The sequence below is a fragment of the Schistocerca cancellata genome, chromosome 4 (genome assembly GCF_023864275.1).
Source record: "Schistocerca cancellata isolate TAMUIC-IGC-003103 chromosome 4, iqSchCanc2.1, whole genome shotgun sequence".
Taxonomy (NCBI): domain Eukaryota; kingdom Metazoa; phylum Arthropoda; class Insecta; order Orthoptera; family Acrididae; genus Schistocerca; species Schistocerca cancellata.
In genome coordinates, this window is record NC_064629.1 from 7891193 (window position 1) to 7914813 (window position 23621).

The 23621-nt window shown below is 53.7% G+C and overlaps 1 protein-coding gene, 18 non-coding genes and 1 pseudogene across 19 annotated transcripts; all 20 read right to left on the reverse strand.

The window, feature by feature from the left end:
• Window positions 1-239: 239 nt before the first annotated feature.
• Window positions 240-358, reverse strand: LOC126186636 (5S ribosomal RNA). The gene has a single exon (XR_007537700.1). It is a non-coding gene; the product is annotated as a 5S ribosomal RNA (ribosomal RNA).
• An 832-nt stretch (window positions 359-1190) lies between these two features.
• Window positions 1191-1309, reverse strand: LOC126185352 (5S ribosomal RNA). The gene has a single exon (XR_007537112.1). It is a non-coding gene; the product is annotated as a 5S ribosomal RNA (ribosomal RNA).
• Window positions 1310-2136: 827 nt separating this feature from the next.
• Window positions 2137-2255, reverse strand: LOC126186024 (5S ribosomal RNA). The gene has a single exon (XR_007537241.1). It is a non-coding gene; the product is annotated as a 5S ribosomal RNA (ribosomal RNA).
• Window positions 2256-3082: 827 nt separating this feature from the next.
• LOC126186391 (5S ribosomal RNA) lies at window positions 3083-3201 on the reverse strand. Its single transcript, XR_007537486.1, has one exon. It is a non-coding gene; the product is annotated as a 5S ribosomal RNA (ribosomal RNA).
• Window positions 3202-4043: 842 nt separating this feature from the next.
• Window positions 4044-4162, reverse strand: LOC126186356 (5S ribosomal RNA). Its single transcript, XR_007537453.1, has one exon. It is a non-coding gene; the product is annotated as a 5S ribosomal RNA (ribosomal RNA).
• An 827-nt stretch (window positions 4163-4989) lies between these two features.
• LOC126186035 (5S ribosomal RNA) lies at window positions 4990-5108 on the reverse strand. The gene has a single exon (XR_007537242.1). It is a non-coding gene; the product is annotated as a 5S ribosomal RNA (ribosomal RNA).
• Window positions 5109-5935: 827 nt separating this feature from the next.
• Window positions 5936-6054, reverse strand: LOC126185403 (5S ribosomal RNA). Its single transcript, XR_007537159.1, has one exon. It is a non-coding gene; the product is annotated as a 5S ribosomal RNA (ribosomal RNA).
• A 4958-nt stretch (window positions 6055-11012) lies between these two features.
• On the reverse strand, window positions 11013-11945 carry LOC126183252 (uncharacterized). The gene has a single exon (XM_049925068.1). The coding sequence runs from the start codon at window positions 11943-11945 to the stop codon at window positions 11013-11015; it is 933 nt and encodes a 310-aa protein (XP_049781025.1).
• Window positions 11946-12780: 835 nt separating this feature from the next.
• On the reverse strand, window positions 12781-12898 carry LOC126185702 (5S ribosomal RNA; annotated as a pseudogene).
• Window positions 12899-13740: 842 nt separating this feature from the next.
• On the reverse strand, window positions 13741-13859 carry LOC126186617 (5S ribosomal RNA). Its single transcript, XR_007537681.1, has one exon. It is a non-coding gene; the product is annotated as a 5S ribosomal RNA (ribosomal RNA).
• Window positions 13860-14695: 836 nt separating this feature from the next.
• On the reverse strand, window positions 14696-14814 carry LOC126185273 (5S ribosomal RNA). The gene has a single exon (XR_007537035.1). It is a non-coding gene; the product is annotated as a 5S ribosomal RNA (ribosomal RNA).
• An 836-nt stretch (window positions 14815-15650) lies between these two features.
• Window positions 15651-15768, reverse strand: LOC126185417 (5S ribosomal RNA). The gene has a single exon (XR_007537172.1). It is a non-coding gene; the product is annotated as a 5S ribosomal RNA (ribosomal RNA).
• An 827-nt stretch (window positions 15769-16595) lies between these two features.
• Window positions 16596-16714, reverse strand: LOC126185337 (5S ribosomal RNA). Its single transcript, XR_007537097.1, has one exon. It is a non-coding gene; the product is annotated as a 5S ribosomal RNA (ribosomal RNA).
• An 817-nt stretch (window positions 16715-17531) lies between these two features.
• LOC126186047 (5S ribosomal RNA) lies at window positions 17532-17650 on the reverse strand. Its single transcript, XR_007537243.1, has one exon. It is a non-coding gene; the product is annotated as a 5S ribosomal RNA (ribosomal RNA).
• Window positions 17651-18487: 837 nt separating this feature from the next.
• On the reverse strand, window positions 18488-18606 carry LOC126185290 (5S ribosomal RNA). The gene has a single exon (XR_007537051.1). It is a non-coding gene; the product is annotated as a 5S ribosomal RNA (ribosomal RNA).
• Window positions 18607-19438: 832 nt separating this feature from the next.
• Window positions 19439-19557, reverse strand: LOC126186058 (5S ribosomal RNA). The gene has a single exon (XR_007537244.1). It is a non-coding gene; the product is annotated as a 5S ribosomal RNA (ribosomal RNA).
• An 806-nt stretch (window positions 19558-20363) lies between these two features.
• Window positions 20364-20482, reverse strand: LOC126185423 (5S ribosomal RNA). Its single transcript, XR_007537178.1, has one exon. It is a non-coding gene; the product is annotated as a 5S ribosomal RNA (ribosomal RNA).
• Window positions 20483-21298: 816 nt separating this feature from the next.
• Window positions 21299-21417, reverse strand: LOC126185266 (5S ribosomal RNA). Its single transcript, XR_007537028.1, has one exon. It is a non-coding gene; the product is annotated as a 5S ribosomal RNA (ribosomal RNA).
• Window positions 21418-22254: 837 nt separating this feature from the next.
• Window positions 22255-22373, reverse strand: LOC126186292 (5S ribosomal RNA). The gene has a single exon (XR_007537391.1). It is a non-coding gene; the product is annotated as a 5S ribosomal RNA (ribosomal RNA).
• An 832-nt stretch (window positions 22374-23205) lies between these two features.
• Window positions 23206-23324, reverse strand: LOC126186069 (5S ribosomal RNA). Its single transcript, XR_007537245.1, has one exon. It is a non-coding gene; the product is annotated as a 5S ribosomal RNA (ribosomal RNA).
• Between the last annotated feature and the right edge of the window lie 297 nt (window positions 23325-23621).

The following is a 23621-nucleotide window of genomic DNA, read 5'->3' on the forward strand; positions in this document are numbered from 1 at the left end:
ACTCCTACACAACAATAGGCGGTGACGTATTTCAGAAATCATCTGCCGATTCGTACTGTTTTGTCGTTTTCAAAGTCTTCTTGGCAAACTTGGTTAGCACATTCTCCCTCAAACTGAGTTAATTACTGCATTTTCGTACCATTACAGTAGTTTAAAAGGCTTAAGGAACCATCTTTGTCACAACAGAAAGGTAGTTTGAAAATTGGGCTGGCGACATAACAAAAAAACAAAAGGAAGGGAGCCAACAGCACCCGGGTTTCCCAGGCAGTCACCCATCCATGTACTAGCCGGGCCCGATGATGCTTAACTTCGGTGATCGGACGAGAACCGGTGTATTCATCATGGTATGGCCGTTGGCGCTCATCTAATGTAGGAGCACGGCAGAATTCGTGTTCGGCTTTTCTCCCAACACACAAAATGTTAGTTTTCGGCCGCATTTGACGAAAGCGCTTCCTTCCGCAACCGCCAGTTCCTCGAGGACGGCGCGGGGAGGCGCGCCCGGCGTCCCAGCAGAGCGACGGCCGAATTGGCGGGCGCACCGCCGCGTGTGTGAGACGCACTGCTGCTCGTTGCACCCCCTGTCATTCGCTGGGCGCGTGCAGCCTTCGACACTAGCGGAGGACGCATCTTGTCCCTGGTGTTCAGCGGAGGGCCTGTGCGGGGTGTGGCAGTGTCGTGCTGGAGGGCGCCACTGGTAGCGATGTGGGCTTCCTCGCCTCGCCTCGCCTCGCCTCGCCTCACACCAGGTGTCTGCGTAGTTTGCAGTGCATTCGCACCATTCCTATCCCTGTCCCTGTCCCCGTCCCGACTTGTCCCGACTTTGCTCGACTGCCGCTCGCTGCCGATCGGGTCGTGGTCCATATGACAGCGCAAGCACGACAAACGTCTGCGGGACGAGACGAGACGTCTAAGGAATAAATTCGTGGTTACAAATCAAATTTGGAACTCTACACTCCTACACAACAATAGGCGGTGACGTATTTCAGAAATCACCTGCCGATTCGTACTGTTTTGTCGTTTTCAAAGTCTTCTTGGCAAACTTGGTTAGCACATTCTCCCTCAAACTGAGTTATTTACTGCATTTTCGTACCATTACAGTAGTTTAAAAGGCTTAAGGAAGCATCTTTGTCACAACAGAAAGGTAGTTTGAAAATTGGGCTGGCGACATAACAAAAAAACAAAAGGAAGGGAGCCAACAGCACCCGGGTTTCCCAGGCGGTCACCCATCCAAGTACTAGCCGGGCCCGATTATGTTTATTTTCGGTGATCGGACGAGAACCGGTGTATTCATCATGGTATGGCCGTTGGCGCTCATCTAATGTAGGAGCACGGCAGAATTCGCGTTCGGCTTTTCTCCCAACACACAAAATGTTAGTTTTCGGCCGCATTTGACGAAAGCGCTTCCTTCCGCAACCGCCAGTTCCTCGAGGACGGCGCGGGGAGGCGCGCCCGGCGTCCCAGCAGAGCGACGGCCGAATTGGCGGGCGCACCGCCGCGTGTGTGAGACGCACTGCTGCTCGTTGCACCCCCTGTCATTCGCTGGGTGCGTGCAGCCTTCGACACTAGCGGAGGACGCATCTTGTCCCTGGTGTTCAGCGGAGGGCCTGTGCGGGGTGTGGCAGTGTCGTGCTGGAGGGCGCCACTGGTAGCGATGTGGGCTTCCTCGCCTCGCCTCGCCTCGCCTCACACCAGGTGTCTGCGTAGTTTGCAGTGCATTCGCACCATTCCTATCCCTGTCCCTGTCCCCGTCCCGACTAGTCCCGACTTTGCTCGACTGCCGCTCGCTGCCGCTCGGGTCGTGGTCCATATGACAGCGCAAGCACGACAAACGTCTGCGGGACGAGACGAGACGTCTAAGGACTACATTCGTGGTTACAAATCAAATTTGGAACTCTACACTCCTACACAACAATAGGCGGTGACGTATTTCAGAAATCACCTGCCGATTCGTACTGTTTTGTCGTTTTCAAAGTCTTCTTGGCAAACTTGGTTAGCACATTCTCCCTCAAACTGAGTTAATTACTGCATTTTCGTACCATTACAGTAGTTTAAAAGGCTTAAGGAAGCATTTTTGTCACAACAGAAAGGTAGTTTGAAAATTGGGCTGTCGACATAACAAAAAAACAAAAGGAAGGGAGCCAACAGCACCCGGGTTTCCCAGGCGGTCACCCATCCAAGTACTAGCCGGGCCCGATGATGCTTAACTTCGGTGATCGGACGAGAACCGGTGTATTCATCATGGTATGGCCGTTGGCGCTCATCTAATGTAGGAGCACGGCAGAATTCGCGTTCGGCTTTTCTCCCAACACACAAAATGTTAGTTTTCGGCCGCATTTGACGAAAGCGCTTCCTTCCACAACCGCCAGTTCCTCGAGGACGGCGCGGGGAGGCGCGCCCGGCGTCCCAGCAGAGCGACGGCCGAATTGGCGGGCGCACCGCCGCGTGTGTGAGACGCACTGCTGCTCGCTGCACCCCCTGTCATTCGCTGGGCGCGTGCAGCCTTCGACACTAGCGGAGGACGCATCTGGTCCCTGGTGTTCAGCGGAGGGCCTGTGCGGGGTGTGGCAGTGTCGTGCTGGAGGGCGCCACTGGTAGCGATGTGGGCTTCCTCGCCTCGCCTCGCCTCGCCTCACACCAGGTGTCTGCGTAGTTTGCAGTGCATTCGCACCATTCCTATCCCTGTCCCTGTCCCCGTCCCGACTTGTCCCGACTTTGCTCGACTGCCGCTCGCTGCCGCTCGGGTCGTGGTCCATATGACAGCGCAAGCACGACAAACGTCTGCGGGACGAGACGAGACGACTAAGGAATACATTCGTGGTTACAAATCAAATTTGGAACTCTACACTCCTACACAACAATAGGCGGTGACGTATTTCAGAAATCACCTGCCGATTCGTACTGTTTTGTCGTTTTCAAAGTCTTCTTGGCAAACTTGGTTAGCAAATTCTCCCTCAAACTGAGTTAATTACTGCATTTTCGTACCATTACAGTAGTTTAAAAGGCTTAAGGAAGCATCTTTGTCACAACAGAAAGGTAGTTGGAAAATTGGGCTGGCGACATAACAAAAAAACAAAAGGAAGGGAGCCAACAGCACCCGGGTTTCCCAGGCGGTCACCCATCCAAGTACTAGCCGGACCCGATGATGCTTAACTTCGGTGATCGGACGAGAACCGGTGTATTCATCATGGTATGGCCGTTGGCGCTCATCTAATGTAGGAGCACGGCAGAATTCGCGTTCGGCTTTTCTCCCAACACACAAAATGTTAGTTTTCGGCCGCATTTGACGAAAGCGCTTCCTTCCGCAACCGCCAGTTCCTCGAGGACGGCGCGGGGAGGCGCGCCCGGCGTCCCAGCAGAGCGACGGCCGAATTGGCGGGCGCACCGCCGCGTGTGTGAGACGCACTGCTGCTCGTTGCACCCCCTGTCATTCGCTGGGCGCGTGCAGCCTTCGACACTAGCGGAGGACGCATCTTGTCCCTGGTGTTCAGCGGAGGGCCTGTGCGGGGTGTGGCAGTGTCGTGCTGGAGGGCGCCACTGGTAGCGATGTGGGCTTCCTCGCCTCGCCTCGCCTCGCCTCGCCTCACACCAGGTGTCTGCGTAGTTTGCAGTGCATTCGCACCATTCCTATCCCTGTCCCTGTCCCCGTCCCGACTTGTCCCGACTTTGCTCGACTGCCGCTCGCTGCCGCTCGGGTCGTGGTCCATATGACAGCGCAAGCACGACAACCGTCTGTGGGACGAGACGAGACGAGACGAGACGACAAAGGAATAAATCCGTGGTTACAAATCAAATTTGGAACTCTACACTCCTACACAACAATAGGCGGTGACGTATTTCAGAAATCACCTGCCGATTCGTACTGTTTTGTCGTTTTCAAAGTCTTCTTGGCAAACTTGGTTAGCAAATTCTCCCTCAAACTGAGTTAATTACTGCATTTTCGTACCATTACAGTAGTTTAAAAGGCTTAAGGAAGCATCTTTGTCACAACAGAAAGGTAGTTTGAAAATTGGGCTGGCGACATAACAAAAAAACAAAAGGAAGGGAGCCAACAGCACCCGTGTTTCCCAGGCGGTCACCCATCCAAGTACTAGCCGGGCCCGATGATGCTTAACTTCGGTGATCGGACGAGAACCGGTGTATTCATCATGGTATGGCCGTTGGCGCTCATCTAATGTAGGAGCACGGCAGAATTCGCGTTCGGCTTTTCTCCCAACACACAAAATGTTAGTTTTCGGCCGCATTTGACGAAAGCGCTTCCTTCCGCAACCGCCAGTTCCTCGAGGACGGCGCGGGGAGGCGCGCCCGGCGTCCCAGCAGAGCGACGGCCGAATTGGCGGGCGCACCGCCGCGTGTGTGAGACGCTCTGCTGCTCGTTGCACCCCCTGTCATTCGCTGGGCGCGTGCAGCCTTCGACACTAGCGGAGGACGCATCTTGTCCCTGGTGTTCAGCGGAGGGCCTGTGCGGGGTGTGGCAGTGTCGTGCTGGAAGGCGCCACTGGTAGCGATGTGGGCTTCCTCGCCTCGTCTCGCCTCGCCTCACACCAGGTGTCTGCGTAGTTTGCAGTGCATTCGCACCATTCCTAACCCTGTCCCTGTCCCCGTCCCGACTTGTCCCGAATTTGCTTGACTGCCGCTCGCTGCCGCTCGGGTCGTGGTCCATATGACAGCGCAAGCACGACAAACGTCTACGGGACGAGACGAGACGACTAAGAAATACTTTCGTGGTTACAAATCAAATTTGGAAGTCTACACTCCTACACAACAATAGGCGGTGACGTATTTCAGAAATCACCTGCCGATTCGTACTGTTTTGTCGTTTTCAAAGTCTTCTTGGCAAACTTGGTTAGCAAATTCTCCCTCAAACTGAGTTAATTACTGCATTTTCGTACCATTACAGTAGTTTAAAAGGCTTAAGGAAGCATCTTTGTCACAACAGAAAGGTAGTTGGAAAATTGGGCTGGCGACATAACAAAAAAACAAAAGGAAGGGAGCCAACAGCACCCGGGTTTCCCAGGCGGTCACCCATCCAAGTACTAGCCGGGCCCGATGATGCTTAACTTCGGTGATCGGACGAGAACCGGTGTATTCATCATGGTATGGCCGTTGGCGCTCATCTAATGTAGGAGCACGGCAGAATTCGCGTTCGGCTTTTCTCCCAACACACAAAATGTTAGTTTTCGGCCGCATTTGACGAAAGCGCTTCCTTCCGCAACCGCCAGTTCCTCGAGGACGGCGCGGGGAGGCGCGCCCGGCGTCCCAGCAGAGCGACGGCCGAATTGGCGGGCGCACCGCCGCGTGTGTGAGACGCACTGCTGCTCGTTGCACCCCCTGTCATTCGCTGGGCGCGTGCAGCCTTCGACACTAGCGGAGGACGCATCTTGTCCCTGGTGTTCAGCGGAGGGCCTGTGCGGGGTGTGGCAGTGTCGTGCTGGAAGGCGCCACTGGTAGCGATGTGGGCTTCCTCGCCTCGCCTCGCCTCGCCTCACACCAGGTGTCTGCGTAGTTTGCAGTGCATTCGCACCATTCCTATCCCTGTCCCTGTCCCCGTCCCGACTTGTCCCGAATTTGCTTGACTGCCGCTCGCTGCCGCTCGGGTCGTGGTCCATATGACAGCGCAAGCACGACAAACGTCTACGGGACGAGACGAGACGACTAAGAAATACTTTCGTGGTTACAAATCAAATTTGGAACTCTACACTCCTACACAACAATAGGCGGTGACGTATTTCAGAAATCACCTGCCGATTCGTACTGTTTTGTCGTTTTCAAAGTCTTCTTGGCAAACTTGGTTAGCACATTCTCCCTCAAACTGGGTTAATTACTGCATTTTCGTACCATTACAGTAGTTTAAAAGGCTTAAGGAAGCATCTTTGTCACAACAGAAAGGTAGTTTGAAAATTGGGCTGGCGACATAACAAAAAAACAAAAGGAAGGGAGCCAACAGCACCCGGGTTTCCCAGGCGGTCACCCATCCAAGTAGTAGCCGGGCCCGATAATGCTTAACTTCGGTGATGGGACGAGAACCGGTGTATTCATCATGGTATGGCCGTTGGCTCTCATCTAATGTAGGAGCACGGCAGAATTCGCGTTCGGCTTTTCTCCCAACACACAAAATGTTAGTTTTCGGCCGCATTTGACGAAAGCGCTTCCTTCCGCAACCGCCAGTTCCTCGAGGACGGCGCGGGGAGGCGCGCCCGGCGTCCCAGCAGAGCGACGGCCGAATTGGCGGGCGCACCGCCGCGTGTGTGAGACGCACTGCTGCTCGTTGCACCCCCTGTCATTCGCTGGGCGCGTGCAGCCTTCGACACTAGCGGAGGACGCATCTTGTCCCTGGTGTTCAGCGGAGGGCCTGTGCGGGGTGTGGCAGTGTCGTGCTGGAGGGCGCCACTGGTAGCGATGTGGGCTTCCTCGCCTCGCCTCGCCTCGCCTCACACCAGGTGTCTGCGTAGTTTGCAGTGCATTCGCACCATTCCTATCCCTGTCCCTGTCCCCGTCCCGACTTGTACCAACTTTGCTCGACTGCCGCTCGCTGCCGCTCGGGTCGTGGTCCATATGACAGCGCAAGCTCGACAAACGTCTGCGGGACGAGACGAGACGGCTAAGGAATACATTCGTGGTTACAAATCAAATTTGGAACTCTACACTCCTACACAACAATAGGCGGTGACGTATTTCAGAAATCACCTGCCGATTCGTACTGTTTTGTCGTTTTCAAAGTCTTCTTGGCAAACTTGGTTAGCCCATTCTCCCTCAAACTGAGTTAATTACTGCATTTTCGTACCATTACAGTAGTTTAAAAGGCTTAAGGAAGCATCTTTGTCACAACAGAAAGGTAGTTTGAAAATTGGGCTGGCGACATAACAAAAAAACAAAAGGAAGGGAGCCAACAGCACCTTTTTTTTTTTTTTTTCGGGCCTCCCGTCTCCCCTTATAGCCCGGCCGTGTCGCTCTCCACAAAATGCCTTCTATTGGCGAGCTTCATGAGCTATAAAGGTGCTGTTGACTCCATGTCCCACGACGAACGGACGAAAAAATCAGTATCCCCCGTTGGTGTCCTTAAAATGGTCGACGTCCGTCGGGAAAAAGCGGCAAGAGCAAAAAAAATCCATAATCCAGCAATCTTCTACATGGACGCAATGACTCCGCCAGGGAAACAACATCCAGTAGAAAAAAAACCACTTCCTTAGTGTCACTATTACCGGGAAAGTTCCATACCAGTAAAACTGAGGAGTAAAGTCCATCAGACGAACAAGTGAAACGAAAAGGAAAAAAAATGAAAGTCACTGCGCGGTAATACTAGTTAAAAATTGAAAATATTACTGCCGTCACATGGGAGACCTACAGGAGAAAACCAGTGCTCTTAAATAAAAGTGCCGATGTCCACAGCATAAGAAATCAGAATCAAGAAAAAGGTAAACTGTACCGGAAATAAAAAATACACAAATAAGAAAAAAAAAAGAGTTCCTCTGAGTACACGGATTTCCATAAATGTTCGTTCCTTGAAAAACACAGCTTGAGCGGTCAAAATAGAATAGTATACCAAACCGTCATAAACATGTTAAGCATCCACCGACATCCTGGAAAAGGCATGAGCAAGTGCAACCTTCAAAAAATTTGCAAAAGTAGCACGATAGCCAGGCAAAGCTTCAGTTTGTTCATGCTGAGTCCATAAATAGGTAAGAAAGTCCAATTCAGTAGTCAATTTCAGGTGAAACATTGCAAAAACGGTATGACCCAGGAGCCACACCGTAGCATTCTTCTTTGTATTCGGGTAGGCGACGCATTGAGGAATTAAAGCGTCGGTCGGCAAGACTGAACGCGTATCCACTCGATTGATTAGGCGAATCATATCTCTGGCGGCATCCCAAACACTGCAAAAATGTCCACACACAAAACGGTGTTCAAGTGTATCTTCCGCATCACACAAGTCGCAAGCTCCAGACGAGATGAGGTTGATGGAATGGAGCTTCGAATTTGTAGGGAAGGTACGATGCACAACCTTGTACCACACGGCGTGTACAGAGGGAGGAAGAACATGGCTGGCAAGATTTTTCCATACCGCGACCCAATTATACCACGGTAGCCGATACTCCCACTTACAACGCACAGGTGATCCACGGAAAGCAGAAACGACGTCGCAGACTCGAAGGCTGGGAACGTCACAGAGCGCGAGGTAGCTGTTGTCCATATAGTAGCGACGCACATAGTTAAGAAAAAAGGGAATGTGCGAGACATTCACCGGCGCCTCCACTGATAGAGGACGATACATACTAAAGACCGCCGCAGTGGTACCGTTCGGGGCCCTCTCCATAACAACGGTGGTCCGTTTCCAAAGGAGAGCAGAGCACTTCGCTCGAAGATCTACGAGACCCAAACCACCATCTGTCGGGCTTAGAGTACAGGTGTCATACGAGACTTTAAAAATGTCACCTCGCCATAAAAACCAATACACCGCCTGCTTGAGGGCACGTTCCAACTGCCGAGGCAGTGGAAGGACCTGTGCGAGGTACCACACCCTGGCCAGAATGTTAGTATTGATCAAGGCCACCTTGTCACGAAGCGCCAACGTGCGAGCCGCATAGATCTTGGCAACGGCGCGCACCTTATGGAGCGTAGACCGCCAATTGAGCGCTTCCATCCGTTGTGGATGAGAAGAAAAAAGCACGCCCAGGACTTTGTGCTGTTCGCGGACACAAAACCAGCTCCGCTGTATGGACCGTGCGCGGGGTGTAAGTGGCAAACAAACAGTCTTAGTTGGGTTGACAATGGCACCTGTAGCGTTTTCAAAGCGTTGCAGTGCACCATATAGAGTGTCAACGTCATCAGAATGGCCAAGAAAAACGCCAAGATCGTCGGCGTACGCCTTGCAAATGAGGCGGTGCGTCCCTATCTGAATGCCACGGCAGTCGCGGCCGATAATTCGCAGCAACGGATCTAAAGCTACAGAAAAAAGGGCCATTGAAAGGGGACACCCCTGCCGCACCGAGCGCCCAACACGGAAAGCTGGCGTCAAGTGGCCATTGACACTAACACGTGACGTCGCATTTTGTAAAAGATGCTTTACCACAGTCGTAAACTTAAAACCGAAGCCCATCCGCACAAGAACCTGGCGGAGGTACACATGGCTAATGCGGTCGAAAGCATTTTTGAAATCAATTAAGAAGATGGCAGCTGTCGGCAGTCTCGCACTTTTAACAAAACCGATACAGTCGCGATAAGCGAGGACGGCATCAAAAATGTTTCGACCCTGCACAGCACATGATTGACTATCACTGAGGACCGACGGTAAAACAACTTTAAGGCGTTGAGCCACGCAGCGCGTCACAATCTTAAAGTCGGCGTTCAGTAAAGTGATCGGCCGAACAGCGTCAATGCAGGGCGTCGCAGTCGATTTGGGAACCAATGTCACGACCCCCTCCTCAAACGCAGCAGGGATAACAGCACCATCCCGAATTTCATTTAAAAGGGCCACAAAAACATCACATAAAAGATCATAAAATTTCAGATAAAATTCAGCAGGAATGCCGTCGGGACCAGGCGATTTACTTTTAGGGCTTCGTCGGATAGCATCGTACAGGTCGTCAGGTACATAAGCAGCATTCAAATGCATCCTATCCGTACGAGTTAAAACATGAGGTATAACTTGTAAAAAATCCCGCAACGCATTACAGTCAACATCCAGCGCACGGAAAAGGGAACTAAAATGAGTAAAAACATCCCGCTCTATGTCGGACTGGACAGTAGTCCGTCTACCGTCGCACTGTTTCCAGGTACCGATGTGCAGACGGGCGCGCCGCCTCCGTTCCCTGTTCAGATGATAAAGCGACAAAGGTTCGCCATCCACCACCCCCGCAGGCTGGCTGCGGACGACGACACCGTCACTAACAGCACGCAAATCAGCGAGAAGCTTACGCTGGAATTGCTTAAAAGCGGGCAGCAAGGCAGGCTGTGACGTCACGCGCAGCGCGAGGTCTTGTAAACACGCCTGATGGAAGCGGGCGGTAGCGCGACGCCACCGAGCCGCCTCGCGGCTAAAATCCATTAAAAACCGCCTGATCACCGGCTTGGCCTCCCCGACCCACCACTCCAGCACACTACAGTCACCTCGCTTGGTCCCGAGCAATTTCTGCCACAGATTGGTAAAACACGTCACAAAATGGTCGTCGTTCAATAATGCACAATTAAATTTCCACAAATTCTTTCGCCTGGGAACACAAAATCTAGGCAATAAAAGCTGACAAAGGTAACCGGAATGATCAGAAAACAGCACGGGAAACATTTCCGTGCGGCAAATACGGGCAGAAAGCGGGGCAGAAACGTAAATTCTGTCCAGGCGGCTGTGCCCCGTGGGATAAAAATGAGTAAAATGCGTAACATCAGGGTTTAAAACACGCCACGTATCAACGAGCTGAAAACTGCGAACCAAGTCGCCGAGCTCGCGACAAATGTTAGGACGAGGCACCTGATCAACCACATCTAAAACGCAATTAAAATCGCCGCCTACAACTAAAGCATCCACATTCCGGTGTAACAGCGCACACAATTCCTGCCCATAAAAAACAGCCCTCGCCGGCTTATCGTTCCCAGACGGAGCATAGACGTTAACAAATACAACGCCCAGTATAGTGCAACTAACGGCACGACCATTAGGTAAAATAGCAACATTTGAAATAGCGAGGTCAGAACGTACTAAAATGGCAGTTCCTGTACTGTGATCCGGTAAAACATTGTCAATAACAGTAAAGTCACTAAAATCGTGTAAAAAGACAAGGGCATCACGCGTCACCTCTTGTAAAAACACAACATGGCAGTGGTGATCACGTAAAAAGTCCTTAAAAGCCAGTATCTTACACGGGTGACTCAATTTGTTAAGATTAATGGTGACAACATTCCACTGGCTAAAATCGTAAGTCATAGACTCACACAATTAAAAGACACACACAAAAGTAAAACACACATAAAACACGGGATGTGCAGGTGCGCGACAGAGGAGGGGGCACACAGGACACACACTACGTCTCCCCACCCTCCACAACATCCGTCGCCCACTCCGAAGGCTCGAAGGGGAAGAGGGGCGGCAGGGTGGCAGTAGCCGTCACGCCAGAAGCGACCGACATAGAATCCTTAACGGACATCTCCACGTCGGAAGAAGGCACCGACACGCGGTCTTGAACAGAAGGACCAGCGCGACGACGGTGTACATCCTCTGCCTTCCGTTTAGTCGACAGAGATGCCGCAGTCACAGCCGAAACCGTGTCTGGCGCTAAAACAGGCACATCTACAGAGGCGGGTTGACTTAACACAGTCCGTAGATGGCGAACAGCAACGGCACGTTGCTGCGCTGCAACACTCAGATCAGCTGACTGTGCGTGGCGAGAGGAGGCACGCTGCTGTTGTTGTTGTTGTTTGCGCGGCGGCTGACGCCCGGAGCCGGCAGCCTGAGGCGGCCGTAGCTCCACGTCGAGGTCGCGCCGCCCGGCGCGGCGTTGCGACGTCCAAGAAGAGGCGGGGGGGCGCCCTACTGGGGACGGACTACGGTCACCTCGCGTTAAACCCCTGTCGTAGGAAGGGGAGCTACTTGCACTGCGAAAGCGTTGCCTACTGGAACTTCGAGAACGAGCTTCATCCCGCTGCGGTTTTGGTTCCACAAAAACATCGCGTGATTCCGCAACAGGAAGAGGCTCAGAAACGTCAGAGGGTGCAACGACGGGCGCAGCCACAGAAGGAGATGGCTCCGCCTGCGACACAGTAGGTGCAACAGAGTCCGAAATAGGGCGCGAAACAACATCAGTTACCGACTGCGGCACGGAGTCAGAGACTGTCTCCGACACAACAGCACCCACAACCGGTTGAACAACAGCAGGCACGTTTTCCGAAACCGCGGACAAAGATTCCTGGCCGGTAGTCGCAACAGCAGAGACAGTATGATCAGCAGACACATCCATCGCTTCCGCGGCGGCAGCAAGATTAACATCTGCCGCACGCCGCGCGGGCGCGGGGGGGGGGGGGGGGGGGGGCGGAACCCAAGACCGTTGCGGCGACGGAAGCAAAAATAACTCCTAGCAAATCGCCCTCGAGTGGTAGTTGAACAGGCCGTTTTCGCTTCGGACAATCCTGCCGATAATGTCCGACACCATTACAAAAGGAGCAAGTTTGTGGCTGGCCACTGTACGTGACAAACGCACGGTGACCGTTGACCAAAATAAAAGACGGAATATGCTGCCTAACCACCAACTTAACACTGCGCACACCGTTCTCGACTTGAAATATATACGCAGACGACCATTTCTCTTTCACGACAGATAAAACAGTGCCATATGGCCGCAAGTGACGAGAAATGGTGTCATTACGAATTTCAAACGGAAGGTTAAATATCCGTATATGTCGAAGACCAAAACCAGCGTGAGACACAGTGACATTACTAATATTTCCGTTAAGGTGTCGAAATTTGCGAACACCGTCATTAACAGAAACTACAGCATCACACAGATCGGAAGATTTGAGTTTTAAGAACACAGAATTTAAAAACGTATCGAACTGAATACCGAGTACGTCATTAGTAGACAACAACAAATCATCAATTAACCAACGATGAACCTCAAAAGCCGAGGGTTTCTCGACGGAACGATCGAATTCGCACTGAATATTGTTCTGTCGCTCCTCACTATCATCGTAAAGAATATCCATTACTTACAGTTCAGTAGAAAGAAAGCCACGTGGCAAAGTAAGCAGACGACACGCGAGGCGCCGCCGGCCAAGTCGCACAAGGAAAACACTGCTCGCTCGGCACCGAGGTGTTGCCAGGCGGGCAGCCAGCCAAGTACAAGCCGGGCCCGATGATGCTTAACTTCGGTGATCGGACGAGAACCGGTGTATTCATCATGGTATGGCCGTTGGCGCACATCCAATGTAGGAGCATGGCAGAATTCGCGTTCGGCTTTTCTCCCAACACACAAAATGTTAGTTTTCGGCCGCATTTGACGAAAGCGCTTCCTTCCGCAACCGCCAGTTCCTCGAGGACGGCGCGGGGAGGCGCGCCCGGCGTCCCAGCAGAGTGATGGCAGAATTGGCGGGCGCACCGCCGCGTGTGTGAGACGCACTGCTGCTCGTTGCACCCCCTGTCATTCGCTGGGCGCGTGCAGCCTTCGACACTAGCGGAGGACGCATCTTGTCCCTGGTGTTCAGCGGAGGGCCTGTGTGGGGTGTGGCAGTGTCGTGCTGGAGGGCCCACTGGTAGCGATGTGGGCTTCCTTGCCTCGCCTCACCTCGCCTCACATCAGGTGTCTGCGTAGTTTGCACTGCATTCGCACCATTCCTATCCCTGTCCCTGTCCCCGTCCCGACTTGTCCCGACTTTGCTCGACTGCCGCTCGCTGCCGCTCGGGTCGTGGTCCATATGACAGCGCAAGCACGACAAACGTCTGCGGGACGAGACGAGACGAGACGAGACGAGACGACTAAGGAATAAATTCGTGGTTACAAATCAAATTTGGAACTCTACACTCCTACACAACAATAGGCGGTGACGTATTTCAGAAATCACCTGCCGATTCGTACTGTTTTGTCGTTTTCAAAGTCTTCTTCGCAAACTTGGTTAGCACATTCTCCCTCAAACTGAGTTAATTACTGCATTTTCGCACCATTACAGTAGTTTAAAAGGCTTAAGGAAGCATCTTTGTCACAACAGAAAGGTAGTTTGAAAATTGGGCTGGCGACATAACAAAACAAAAAACAGGAAGGGAGCCAACAGCACCCTGGTTTCCCAGGCGGTCACCCATCCAAGTACTAGCCGGGCCCGATGTTGCTTAACTTCGGTGATCGGACGAGAACCGGTGTATTCATCATGGTATGGCCGTTGGCGCACATCCAACGTAGGAGCACGGCAGAATTCGCGTTCGGCTTTTCTCCCAACACACAAAATGTTAGTTTTCGGCCGCATTTGACGAAAGCGCTTCCTTCCGCAACCGCCAGTTCCTCGAGGACGGCGCGGGGAGGCGCGCCCGGCGTCCCAGCAGAGTGACGGCCGAATTGGCGGGCGCACCGCCGCGTGTGTGAGACGCACTGCTGCTCGTTGCACCCCCTGTCATTCGCTGGGCGCGTGCAGCCTTCGACACTAGCGGAGGACGCATCTTGTCTCTGGTGTTCAGCGGAGGGCCTGTGCGGGGTGTGGCAGTGTCGTGCTGGAGGGCCCACTGGTAGCGATGTGGGCTTCCTCGCCTCGCCTCGCCTCGCCTCGCCTCACACCAGGTGTCTGCGTTGTTTGCAGTGCATTCGCACCATTCCTATCCCTGTCCCTGTCCCCGTCCCGACTTGTCCCGACTTTGCTCGACTGCCGCTCGCTGCCGCTCGGGTCGTGGTCCATATGACAGCGCAAGCACGACAAACGTCTGCGGGACGAGACGAGACGAGATGACTAAGGAATAAATTCGTGGTTACAAATCAAATTTGGAACTCTACACTCCTACACAACAATAGGCGGTGACGTATTTCAGAAATCACCTGCCGATTCGTACTGTTTTGTCGTTTTCAAAGTCTTCTTGGCAAACTTGGTTAGCACATTCTCCCTCAAACTGAGTTAATTACTGCATTTTCGCACCATTACAGTAGTTTAAAAGGCTTAAGGAAGCATCTTTGTCACAACAGAAAGGTAGTTTGAAAATTGGGCTGGCGACATAACAAAAAAAAAACAGGAAGGGAGCCAACAGCACCCGGGTTTCCCAGGCGGTCACCCATCCAAGTACTAGCCGGGCCCGATGTTGCTTAACTTCGGTGATCGGACGAGAACCGGTGTATTCATCATGGTATGGCCGTTCGCGCACATCTAATGTAGGAGCACGGCAGAATTCGCGTTCGGCTTTTCTCCCAACACACAAAATGTTAGTTTTCGGCCGCATTTGACGAAAGCGCTTCCTTCCGCAACCGCCAGTTCCTCGAGGACGGCGCGGGGAGGCGCGCCCGGCGTCCCAGCAGAGTGACGGCCGAATTGGCGGGCGCACCGCCGCGTGTGTGAGACGCACTGCTGCTCGTTGCACCCCCTGTCATTCGCTGGGCGCGTGCAGCCTTCGACACTAGCGGAGGACGCATCTTGTCCCTGGTGTTCAGCGGAGGGCCTGTGCGGGGTGTGGCAGTGTCGTGCTGGAGGGCCCACTGGTAGCGATGTGGGCTTCCTCGCCTCGCCTCGCCTCGCCTCGCCTCACACCAGGTGTCTGCGTAGTTTGCAGTGCATTCGCACCATTCCTATCCCTGTCCCTGTCCCCGTCCCGACTTGTCCCGACTTTGCTCGACTGCCGCTCGCTGCCGCTCGGGTCGTGGTCCATATGACAGCGCAAGCACGACAAACGTCTGCGGGACGAGACGAGACGAGACGACTAAGGAATACATTCGTGGTTACAAATCAAATTTGGAACTCTACACTCCTACACAACAATAGGCGGTGACGTATTTCAGAAATCACCTGTCGATTCGTACTGTTTTGTCGTTTTCAAAGTCTTCTTGGCAAACTTGGTTAGCACATTCTCCCTCAAACTGAGTTAATTACTGCATTTTCGTACCATTACAGTAGTTTAAAAGGCTTAAGGAAGCATCTTTGTCACAACAGAAAGGTAGTTTGAAAATTGGGCTGGCGACATAACAAAAAAACAAATGGAAGGGAGCCAACAGCACCCGGGTTTCCCAGGCGGCCACCCATCCATGTACTAGCCGGCTCGATGATGCTTAACTTCGGTGATCGGACGAGAACCGGTGTATTCATCATGGTATGGCCGTTGGCGCTCATCTAATGTAGGAGCACGGCAGAATTCGCGTTCGGCTTTTCTCCCATCACACAAAATGTTAGTTTTCGGCCGCATTTGACGAAAGCGCTTCCTTCCGCAACCGCCAGTTCCTCGAGGACGGCGCGGGGAGGCGCGCCCGGCGTCCCAGCAGGGCTACGGCCGAAATGGCGGGCGCACCGCCGCGTGTGTGAGACGCACTGCTGCTCGTTGCACCCCCTGTCATTCGCTGGGCGCGTGCAGCCTTCGTCACTAGCGGAGGACGCATCTTGTCCCTGGTGTTCAGCGGAGGGCCTGTGCGGGGAGTGGCAGTGTCGTGCTGGAGGGCGCCACTGGTAGCGATGTGGGCTTCCTCGCCTCGCCTCGCCTCGCCTCACACCAGGTGTCTGCGTAGTTTGCAGTGCATTCGCACCATTCCTATCCCTGTCCCTGTGCCCGTCCCGACTTGTCCCGACTTTGCCCGACTGCCGCTCGCTGCCGCTCGGGTCGTGGTCCATATGACAGCGCAAGCACGACAAACGTCTGCGGGACGAGAGGAGACGACTAAGGAATACATTCGTGGTTACAAATCAAATTTGGAACTCTACACTCCTACACAACAATAGGCGGTGACGAATTTCAGAAATCACCTGCCGATTCGTACTGTTTTGTCGTTTTCAAAGTCTTCTTGGCAAACTGGGTTAGCACATTCTCCCTCAAACTGAGTTAATTACTGCATTTTCGTACCATTACAGTAGTTTAAAAGGCTTAAGGAAGCATCTTTGTCACAACAGAAAGGTAGTTTGAAAATTGGGCCGGCGACATAACAAAAAAACAAAAGGAAGGGAGCCAACAGCACCCGGGTTTCCCAGGCGTTCACCCATCGAAGTACTAGCCTGGCCCGATGATGCTTAACTTCGGTGATCGGACGAGAACCGGTGTATTCATCATGGTATGGGCGTTGGCGCTCATCTAATGTAGGAGCACGGCAGAATTCGCGTTCGGCTTTTCTCCCAACACACAAAATGTTAGTTTTCGGCCGCATTTGACGAAAGCGCTTCCTTCCGCAACCGCCAGTTCCTCGAGGACGGCGCGGGGAGGCGCGCCCGGCGTCCCAGCAGAGCGACGGCCGAATTGGCGGGCGCACCGCCGCGTGTGTGAGCCGCACTGTTGCTCGTTGCACCCCCTGTCATTCGCTGGCCGCGTGCAGCCTTCGACACTAGCGGAGGACGCATCTTGTCCCTGGTGTTCAGCGGAGGGCCTGTGCGGGGAGTGGCAGTGTCGTGCTGGAGGGCGCCACTGGTAGCGATGTGGGCTTCCTCGCCTCGCCTCACACCAGGTGTCTGCGTAGTTTGCAGTGCATTCGCACCATTCCTAACCCTGTCCCTGTCCCCGTCCCGACTTGTCCCGACTTTGCTCGACTGCCGCTCGCTGCCGCTCGGATCGTGGTCCATATGACAGCGCAAGCACGACAAACGTCTGCGGGACGAGACGAGACGACTAAGGAATAAATTCGTGGTTACAAATCAAATTTGGAACTCTACACTCTTACACAACAATAGGCGGTGACGTATTTCAGAAATCACCTGCCGATTCGTACTGTTTTGTCGTTTTCAAAGTCTTCTTGGCAAACTTGGTTAGCACATTCTCCCTTAAACTGAGTTAATTACTGCATTTTCGTACCATTACAGTAGTTTAAAAGGCTCAAGGAAGCATCTTTGTCACAACAGAAAAGTAGTTTGAAAATTGGGTTGGCGACATAACAAAAAAAAAACAGGAAGGGAGCCAACAGCACCCGGGTTTCCCAGGCGGTCACCCATCCAAGTACTAGCCGGGCCCGATGATGCTTAACTTCGGTGATCGGACGAGAACCGGTGTATTCATCATGGTATGGCCGTTGGCGCTCATCTAATGTAGGAGCACGGCAGAATTCGCGTTCGGCTTTACTCCCAACACACCAAATGTTAGTTTTCGGCCGCATTTGACGAAAGCGCTTCCTTCCGCAACCGCCAGTTCCTCGAGGGCGGCGCGGGGAGGCGCGCCCGGCGTCCTAGCAGAGCGACGGCCGAATTGGCGGGCGCACCGCCGCGTGTGTGAGACGCACTGCTGCTCGTTGCACCCCCTGTCATTCGCTGGGCGCGTGCAGCCTTCGACACTAGCGGAGGACGCATCTTGTCCCTGGTGTTCAGCGGAGGGCCTGTGCGGGGTGTGGCAGTGTCGTGCAGGAGGGCGCCACTGGTAGCGATGTGGGCTTCCTCGCCTCGCCTCGCCTCGCCTCGCCTCGCCTCACACCAGGTGTCTGCGTAGTTTGCAGTGCATTCGCACCATTCCTATCCCTGTCCCTGTCCCCGTCCCGACTTGTCCCGACTTTGCTCGACTGCCGCTCGCTGCCGCTCGGGTCGTGGTCCATATGACAGCGCAAGCACGACAAACGTCTGCGGGACGAGACGAGACGACTAAGGAATACATTCGTGGTTACAAATCAAATTAGGAACTCTACACTCCTACACAACAATAGGCTGTGACGTATTTCAGAAATCACCTGCCGATTCGTACTGTTTTGTCGTTTTCAAAGTCTTCTTGGCAAACGTGGTTAGCACATTCTCCCTCAAACTGAGTTAATTACTGCATTTTCGTACCATTACAGTAGTTTAAAAGGCTTAAGGAAGCATCTTTGTCACAAGAGAAAGGTAGTTTGAAAATTGGGCTGGCGACATAACAAAAAAACAAAAGGAAGGGAGCCAACAGCACCCGGGTTTCCCAGGCGGTCACCCATCCAAGTACGAGCAGGGCCCGATGATGCTTAACTTCGGTGATCGGACGAGAACCGGTGTATTCATCATGGTATGGCCGTTGGCGCTCATCTAATGTAGGAGCACGGCAGAATTCGCGTTCGGCTTTTCTCCCAACACACAAAATGTTAGTTTTCGGCCGCATTTGACGAAAGCGCTTCCTTCCGCAACCGCCAGTTCCTCGAGGACGGCGCGGCGAGGCGCGCCCGGCGTCCCAGCAGAGTGACGGCCGAATTGGCGGGCGCACCGCCTCGTGTGTGAGACGCACTGCTGCTCGTTGCACCCCCTGTCATTCGCTGGGCGCGTGCAGCCTTCGACACTAGCGGAGGACGCATCTTGTCCCTGGTGTTCAGCGGAGGGCCTGTGCGGGGTGTGGCAGTGTCGTGCTGGAGGGCGCCACTGGTAGCGATGTGGGCTTCCTCGCCTCGCCTCGCCTCGCCTCGCCTCACACCAGGTGTCTGCGTAGTTTGCAGTGCATTCGCACCATTCCTATCCCTGTCCCTGTCCCCGTCCCGACTTGTCCCGACTTTGCTCGACTGCCGCTCGCTGCCGCTCTGGTCGTGGTCCATATGACAGCGCAAGCACGACAAACGTCTGCGGGACGAGACGAGACGACTAAGGAATACATTCGTGGTTACAAATCAAATTTGGAACTCTACACTCCTACACAACAATAGGCGGTGACGTATTTCAGAAATCACCTGCCGATTCGTACTGTTTTGTCGTTTTCAAAGTCTTCTTGGCAAACTTGGTTAGCACATTCTCCCTCAAACTGAGTTAATTACTGCATTTTCGTACCATTACAGTAGTTTAAAAGGCTTAAGGAAGCATCTTTGTCACAACAGAAAGGTAGTTTGAAAATTGGGCTGGCGACATAACAAAACAACAAAAGGAAGGGAGCCAACAGCACCCGGGTTTCCCAGGCGGTCACCCATCCAAGTACTAGCCGGGCCCGATGATGCTTAACTTCGGTGATCGGACGAGAACCGGTGTATTCATCATGGTATGGCCGTTGGCGCTCATCTAATGTAGGAGCACGGCAGAATTCGCGTTCGGCTTTTCTCCCAACACACAAAATGTTAGTTTTCGGCCGCATTTGACGAAAGCGCTTCCTTCCGCAACCGCCAGTTCCTCGAGGACGACGCGGGGAGGCGCGCCCGGCGTCCCAGCACGGCGACGACCGAATTGGCGGGCGCACCGCCGCGTGTGTGAGACGCACTGCTGCTCGTTGCACCCCCTGTCATTCGCTGGGCGCGTGCAGCCTTCGACACTAGCGGAGGACGCATCTTGTCCCTGGTGTTCAGCGGAGGGCCTGTGCGGGGTGTGGCAGTGTCGTGCTGGAGGGCCCACTGGTAGCGATGTGGGCTTCCTCGCCTCGCCTCACACCAGGTGTCTGCGTAGTTTGCAGTGCATTCGCACCATTCCTATCCCTGTCCCTGTCCCCGTCCCGACTTGTCCCGACTTTGCTCGACTGCCGCTCGGGTCGTGGTACATATGACAGCGCAAGCACGACAAACGTCTACGGGACGAGACGAGACGACTAAGGAATACATTCGTGGTTACAAATCAAATTTGGAACTCTACACTCCTACACAACAATAGGCGGTGACGTATTTCAGAAATCACCTGCCGATTCGTACGGTTATGTCGTTTTCAAAGTCTTCTTGGCAAACTTGGTTAGCACATTCTCCCTCAAACTGAGTTTATTACGGCATTTTCGTACCATTACAGTAATTTAAAAGGCTTAAGGAAGCATCTTTGTCACAACAGAAAGGTAGTTTGAAAATTGGGCTGGCGACATAACAGAAAAACAAAAGGAAGGGAGCCAACAGCACCCGGGTTTCCCAGGCGGTCACGCATCCAAGTACTAGCCGGTCCCGATGATGTTTAACTTCGGTGATCGGACGAGAACCGGTGTATTCTTCATGGTATGGCCGTTGGCGCTCATCTAATGTAGGAGCACGGCAGAATTCGCGTTCGGCTTTTCTCCCAACACACAAAATGTTAGTTTTCGGCCGCATTTGACGAAAGCGCTTCCTTCCGCAACCGCCAGTTCCTCGAGGACGGCGCGGGGAGGCGCGCCCGGCGTCCCAGCAGAGCGACGGCCGAATTGGCGGGCGCACCGCCGCGTGTGTGAGACGCACTGCTGCTCGTTGCACCCCCTGTCATTCGCTGGGCGCGTGCAGCCTTCGACACTAGCGGAGGACGCATCTTGTCCCTGGTGTTCAGCGGAGGGCCTGTGCGGGGTGTGGCAGTGTCGTGCTGGAGGGCCCACTGGTAGCGATGTGGGCTTCCTCGCCTCGCCTCACACCAGGTGTCTGCGTAGTTTGCAGTGCATTCGCACCATTCCTATCCCTGTCCCTGTCCCCGTCCCGACTTGTCCCGACTTTGCTCGACTGCCGCTCGCTGACGCTCGGGTCGTGGTCCATATGACAGCGCAAGCACGACAAACGTCTGCGGGACGAGACGAGACGACTAAGGAATACATTCGTGGTTACAAATCAAATTTGGAACTCTACACTCCTACACAACAATAGGCGGTGACGTATTTCAGAAATCACCTGCCGATTCGTACTGTTTTGTCGTTTTCAAAGTCTTCTTGGCAAACTTGGTTAGCACATTCTCCCTCAAACTGAGTTAATTACTGCATTTTCGTACCATTACAGTAGTTTAAAAGGCTTAAGGAAGCAGCTTTGTCACAACAGAAAGGTAGTTTGAAAATTGGGCTGGCGACATAACAAAACAACAAAAGGAAGGGAGCCAACAGCACCCGGGTTTCCCAGGCGGTCACCCATCCAAGTACTAGCCGGGCCCGATGATGCTTAACCTCGGTGATCGGACGAGAACCGGTGTATTCATCATGGTATGGCCGTTCGCGCTCATCTAATGTAGGAGCACGGCAGAATTCGCGTTCGGCTTTTCTCCCAACATACAAAATGTTAGTTTTCGGCCGCATTTGACGAAAGCGCTTCCTTCCGCAACCGCCAGTTCCTCGAGGACGGCGCGGGGAGGGGCGCCCGGCGTCCCAGCAGAGCGACGGCCGAATTGGCGGGCGCACCGCCGCGTGTGTGAGACGCACTGCTGCTCGTTGCACCCCCTGTCATTCGCTGGGCGCGTGCAGCCTTCGACACTAGCGGAGGACGCATCTTGTCCCTGGTGTTCAGCGGAGGGCCTGTGCGGGGTGTGGCAGTGTCGTGCTGGAGGGCGCCACTGGTAGCGATGTGGGCTTCCTCGCCCCGCCTCGCCTCGCCTCGCCTCGCCTCACACCAGGTGTCTGCGTAGTTTGCAGTGCATTCGCACCATTCCTATCCCTGTCCCTGTCCCCGTCCCGACTTGTCCCGACTTTGCTCGACTGTCGCTCGCTGCCGCTCGGGTCGTGGTCCATATGACAGCGCAAGCACGACAAACGTCTGCGGGACGAGACGAGACGACTAAGGAATACATTCGTGGTTACAAATCAAATTTGGAACTCTACACTCCTACACAACAATAGGCGGTGACGTATTTCAGAAATCACCTGCCGATTCGTACTGTTTTGTCGTTTTCAAAGTCTTCTTGGCAAACTTGGTTAGCACATTCTCCCTCAAACTGAGTTAATTACTGCATTTTCGTACCATTACAGTAGTTTAAAAGGCTTAAGGAAGCATCTTTGTCACAACAGAAAGGTAGTTTGAAAATTGGGCTGGCGACATAACAAAAAAACAAAAGGAAGGGAGCCAACAGCACCCGGGTTTCCCAGGCGGTAACCCATCCAAGTACTAGCCGGGCCCGATGATGCTTAACTTCGGTGATCGGACGAGAACCGGTGTATTCATCATGGTATGGCCGTTGGCGCTCATCTAATGTAGGAGCACGGCAGAATTCGCGTTCGGCTTTTCTCACAACACACAAAATGTTAGTTTTCGGCCGCATTTGACGAAAGCGCTTCCTTCCGCAACCGCCAGTTCCTCGAGGACGGCGAGGGGAGGGGCGCCCGGCGTCCCAGCAGAGCGACGGCCGAATTGGCGGGCGCACCGCCGCGTGTGTGAGACGCACTGCTGCTCGTTGCACCCCCTGTCATTCGCTGGGCGCGTGCAGCCTTCGACACTAGCGGAGGACGCATCTTGTCCCTGGTGTTCAGCGGAGGGCCTGTGCGGGGTGTGGCAGTGTCGTGCTGGAGGGCGCCACTGGTAGCGATGTGGGCTTCCTCGCCCCGCCTCGCCTCGCCTCGCCTCACACCAGGTGTCTGCGTAGTTTGCAGTGCATTCGCACCATTCCTATCCCTGTCCCTGTCCCCGTCCCGACTTGTTTCGACTTTGCTCGACTGCCGCTCGCTGCCGCTCGGGTCGTGGTCCATATGACAGCGCAAGCACGACAAACGTCTGCGGGACGAGACGAGACGACTAAGGAATACATTCGTGGTTACAAATCAAATTTGGAACTCTACACTCCTACACAACAATAGGCGGTGACGTATTTCAGAAATCACCTGCCGATTCGTACTGTTTTGTCGTTTTCAAAGTCTTCTTGGCAAACTTGGTTAGCACATTCTCCCTCAAACTGAGTTAATTACTTCATTTTCGTACCATTACAGTAGTTTAAAAGGCTTAAGGAAGCATCTTTGTCACAACAGAAAGGTAGTTTGAAAATTGGGCTGGCGACATAACAAAAAAACAAAAGGAAGGGAGCCAACAGCACCCGGGTTTCCCAGGCGGTCACCCATCCAAGTACTAGCCGGGCCCGATGATGCTTAACTTCGGTGATCGGACGAGAACCGGTGTATTCATCATGGTATGGCCGTTGGCGCTCATCTAATGTAGGAGCACGGCAGAATTCGCGTTCGGCTTTTCTCCCAACACACAAAATGTTAGTTTTCGGCCGCATTTGACGAAAGCGCTTCCTTCCGCAACCGCCAGTTCCTCGAGGACGGCGCGGGGAGGCGCGCCCGGCGTCCCAGCAGAGCGACGGCCGAATTGGCGGGCGCACCGCCGCGTGTGTGAGACGCACTGCTGCTCGTTGCACCTCCTGTCATTCGCTGGGCGCGTGCAGCCTTCGACACTAGCGGAGGACGCATCTTGTCCCTGGTGTTCAGCGGAGGGCCT

Bases quoted from the DNA above. Each gene is read 5' to 3' on its own strand.
- LOC126183252 (XM_049925068.1), bottom strand. From the start codon at position 11,945: ATGGATGTGTCTGCTGATCATACTGTCTCTGCTGTTGCGACTACCGGC.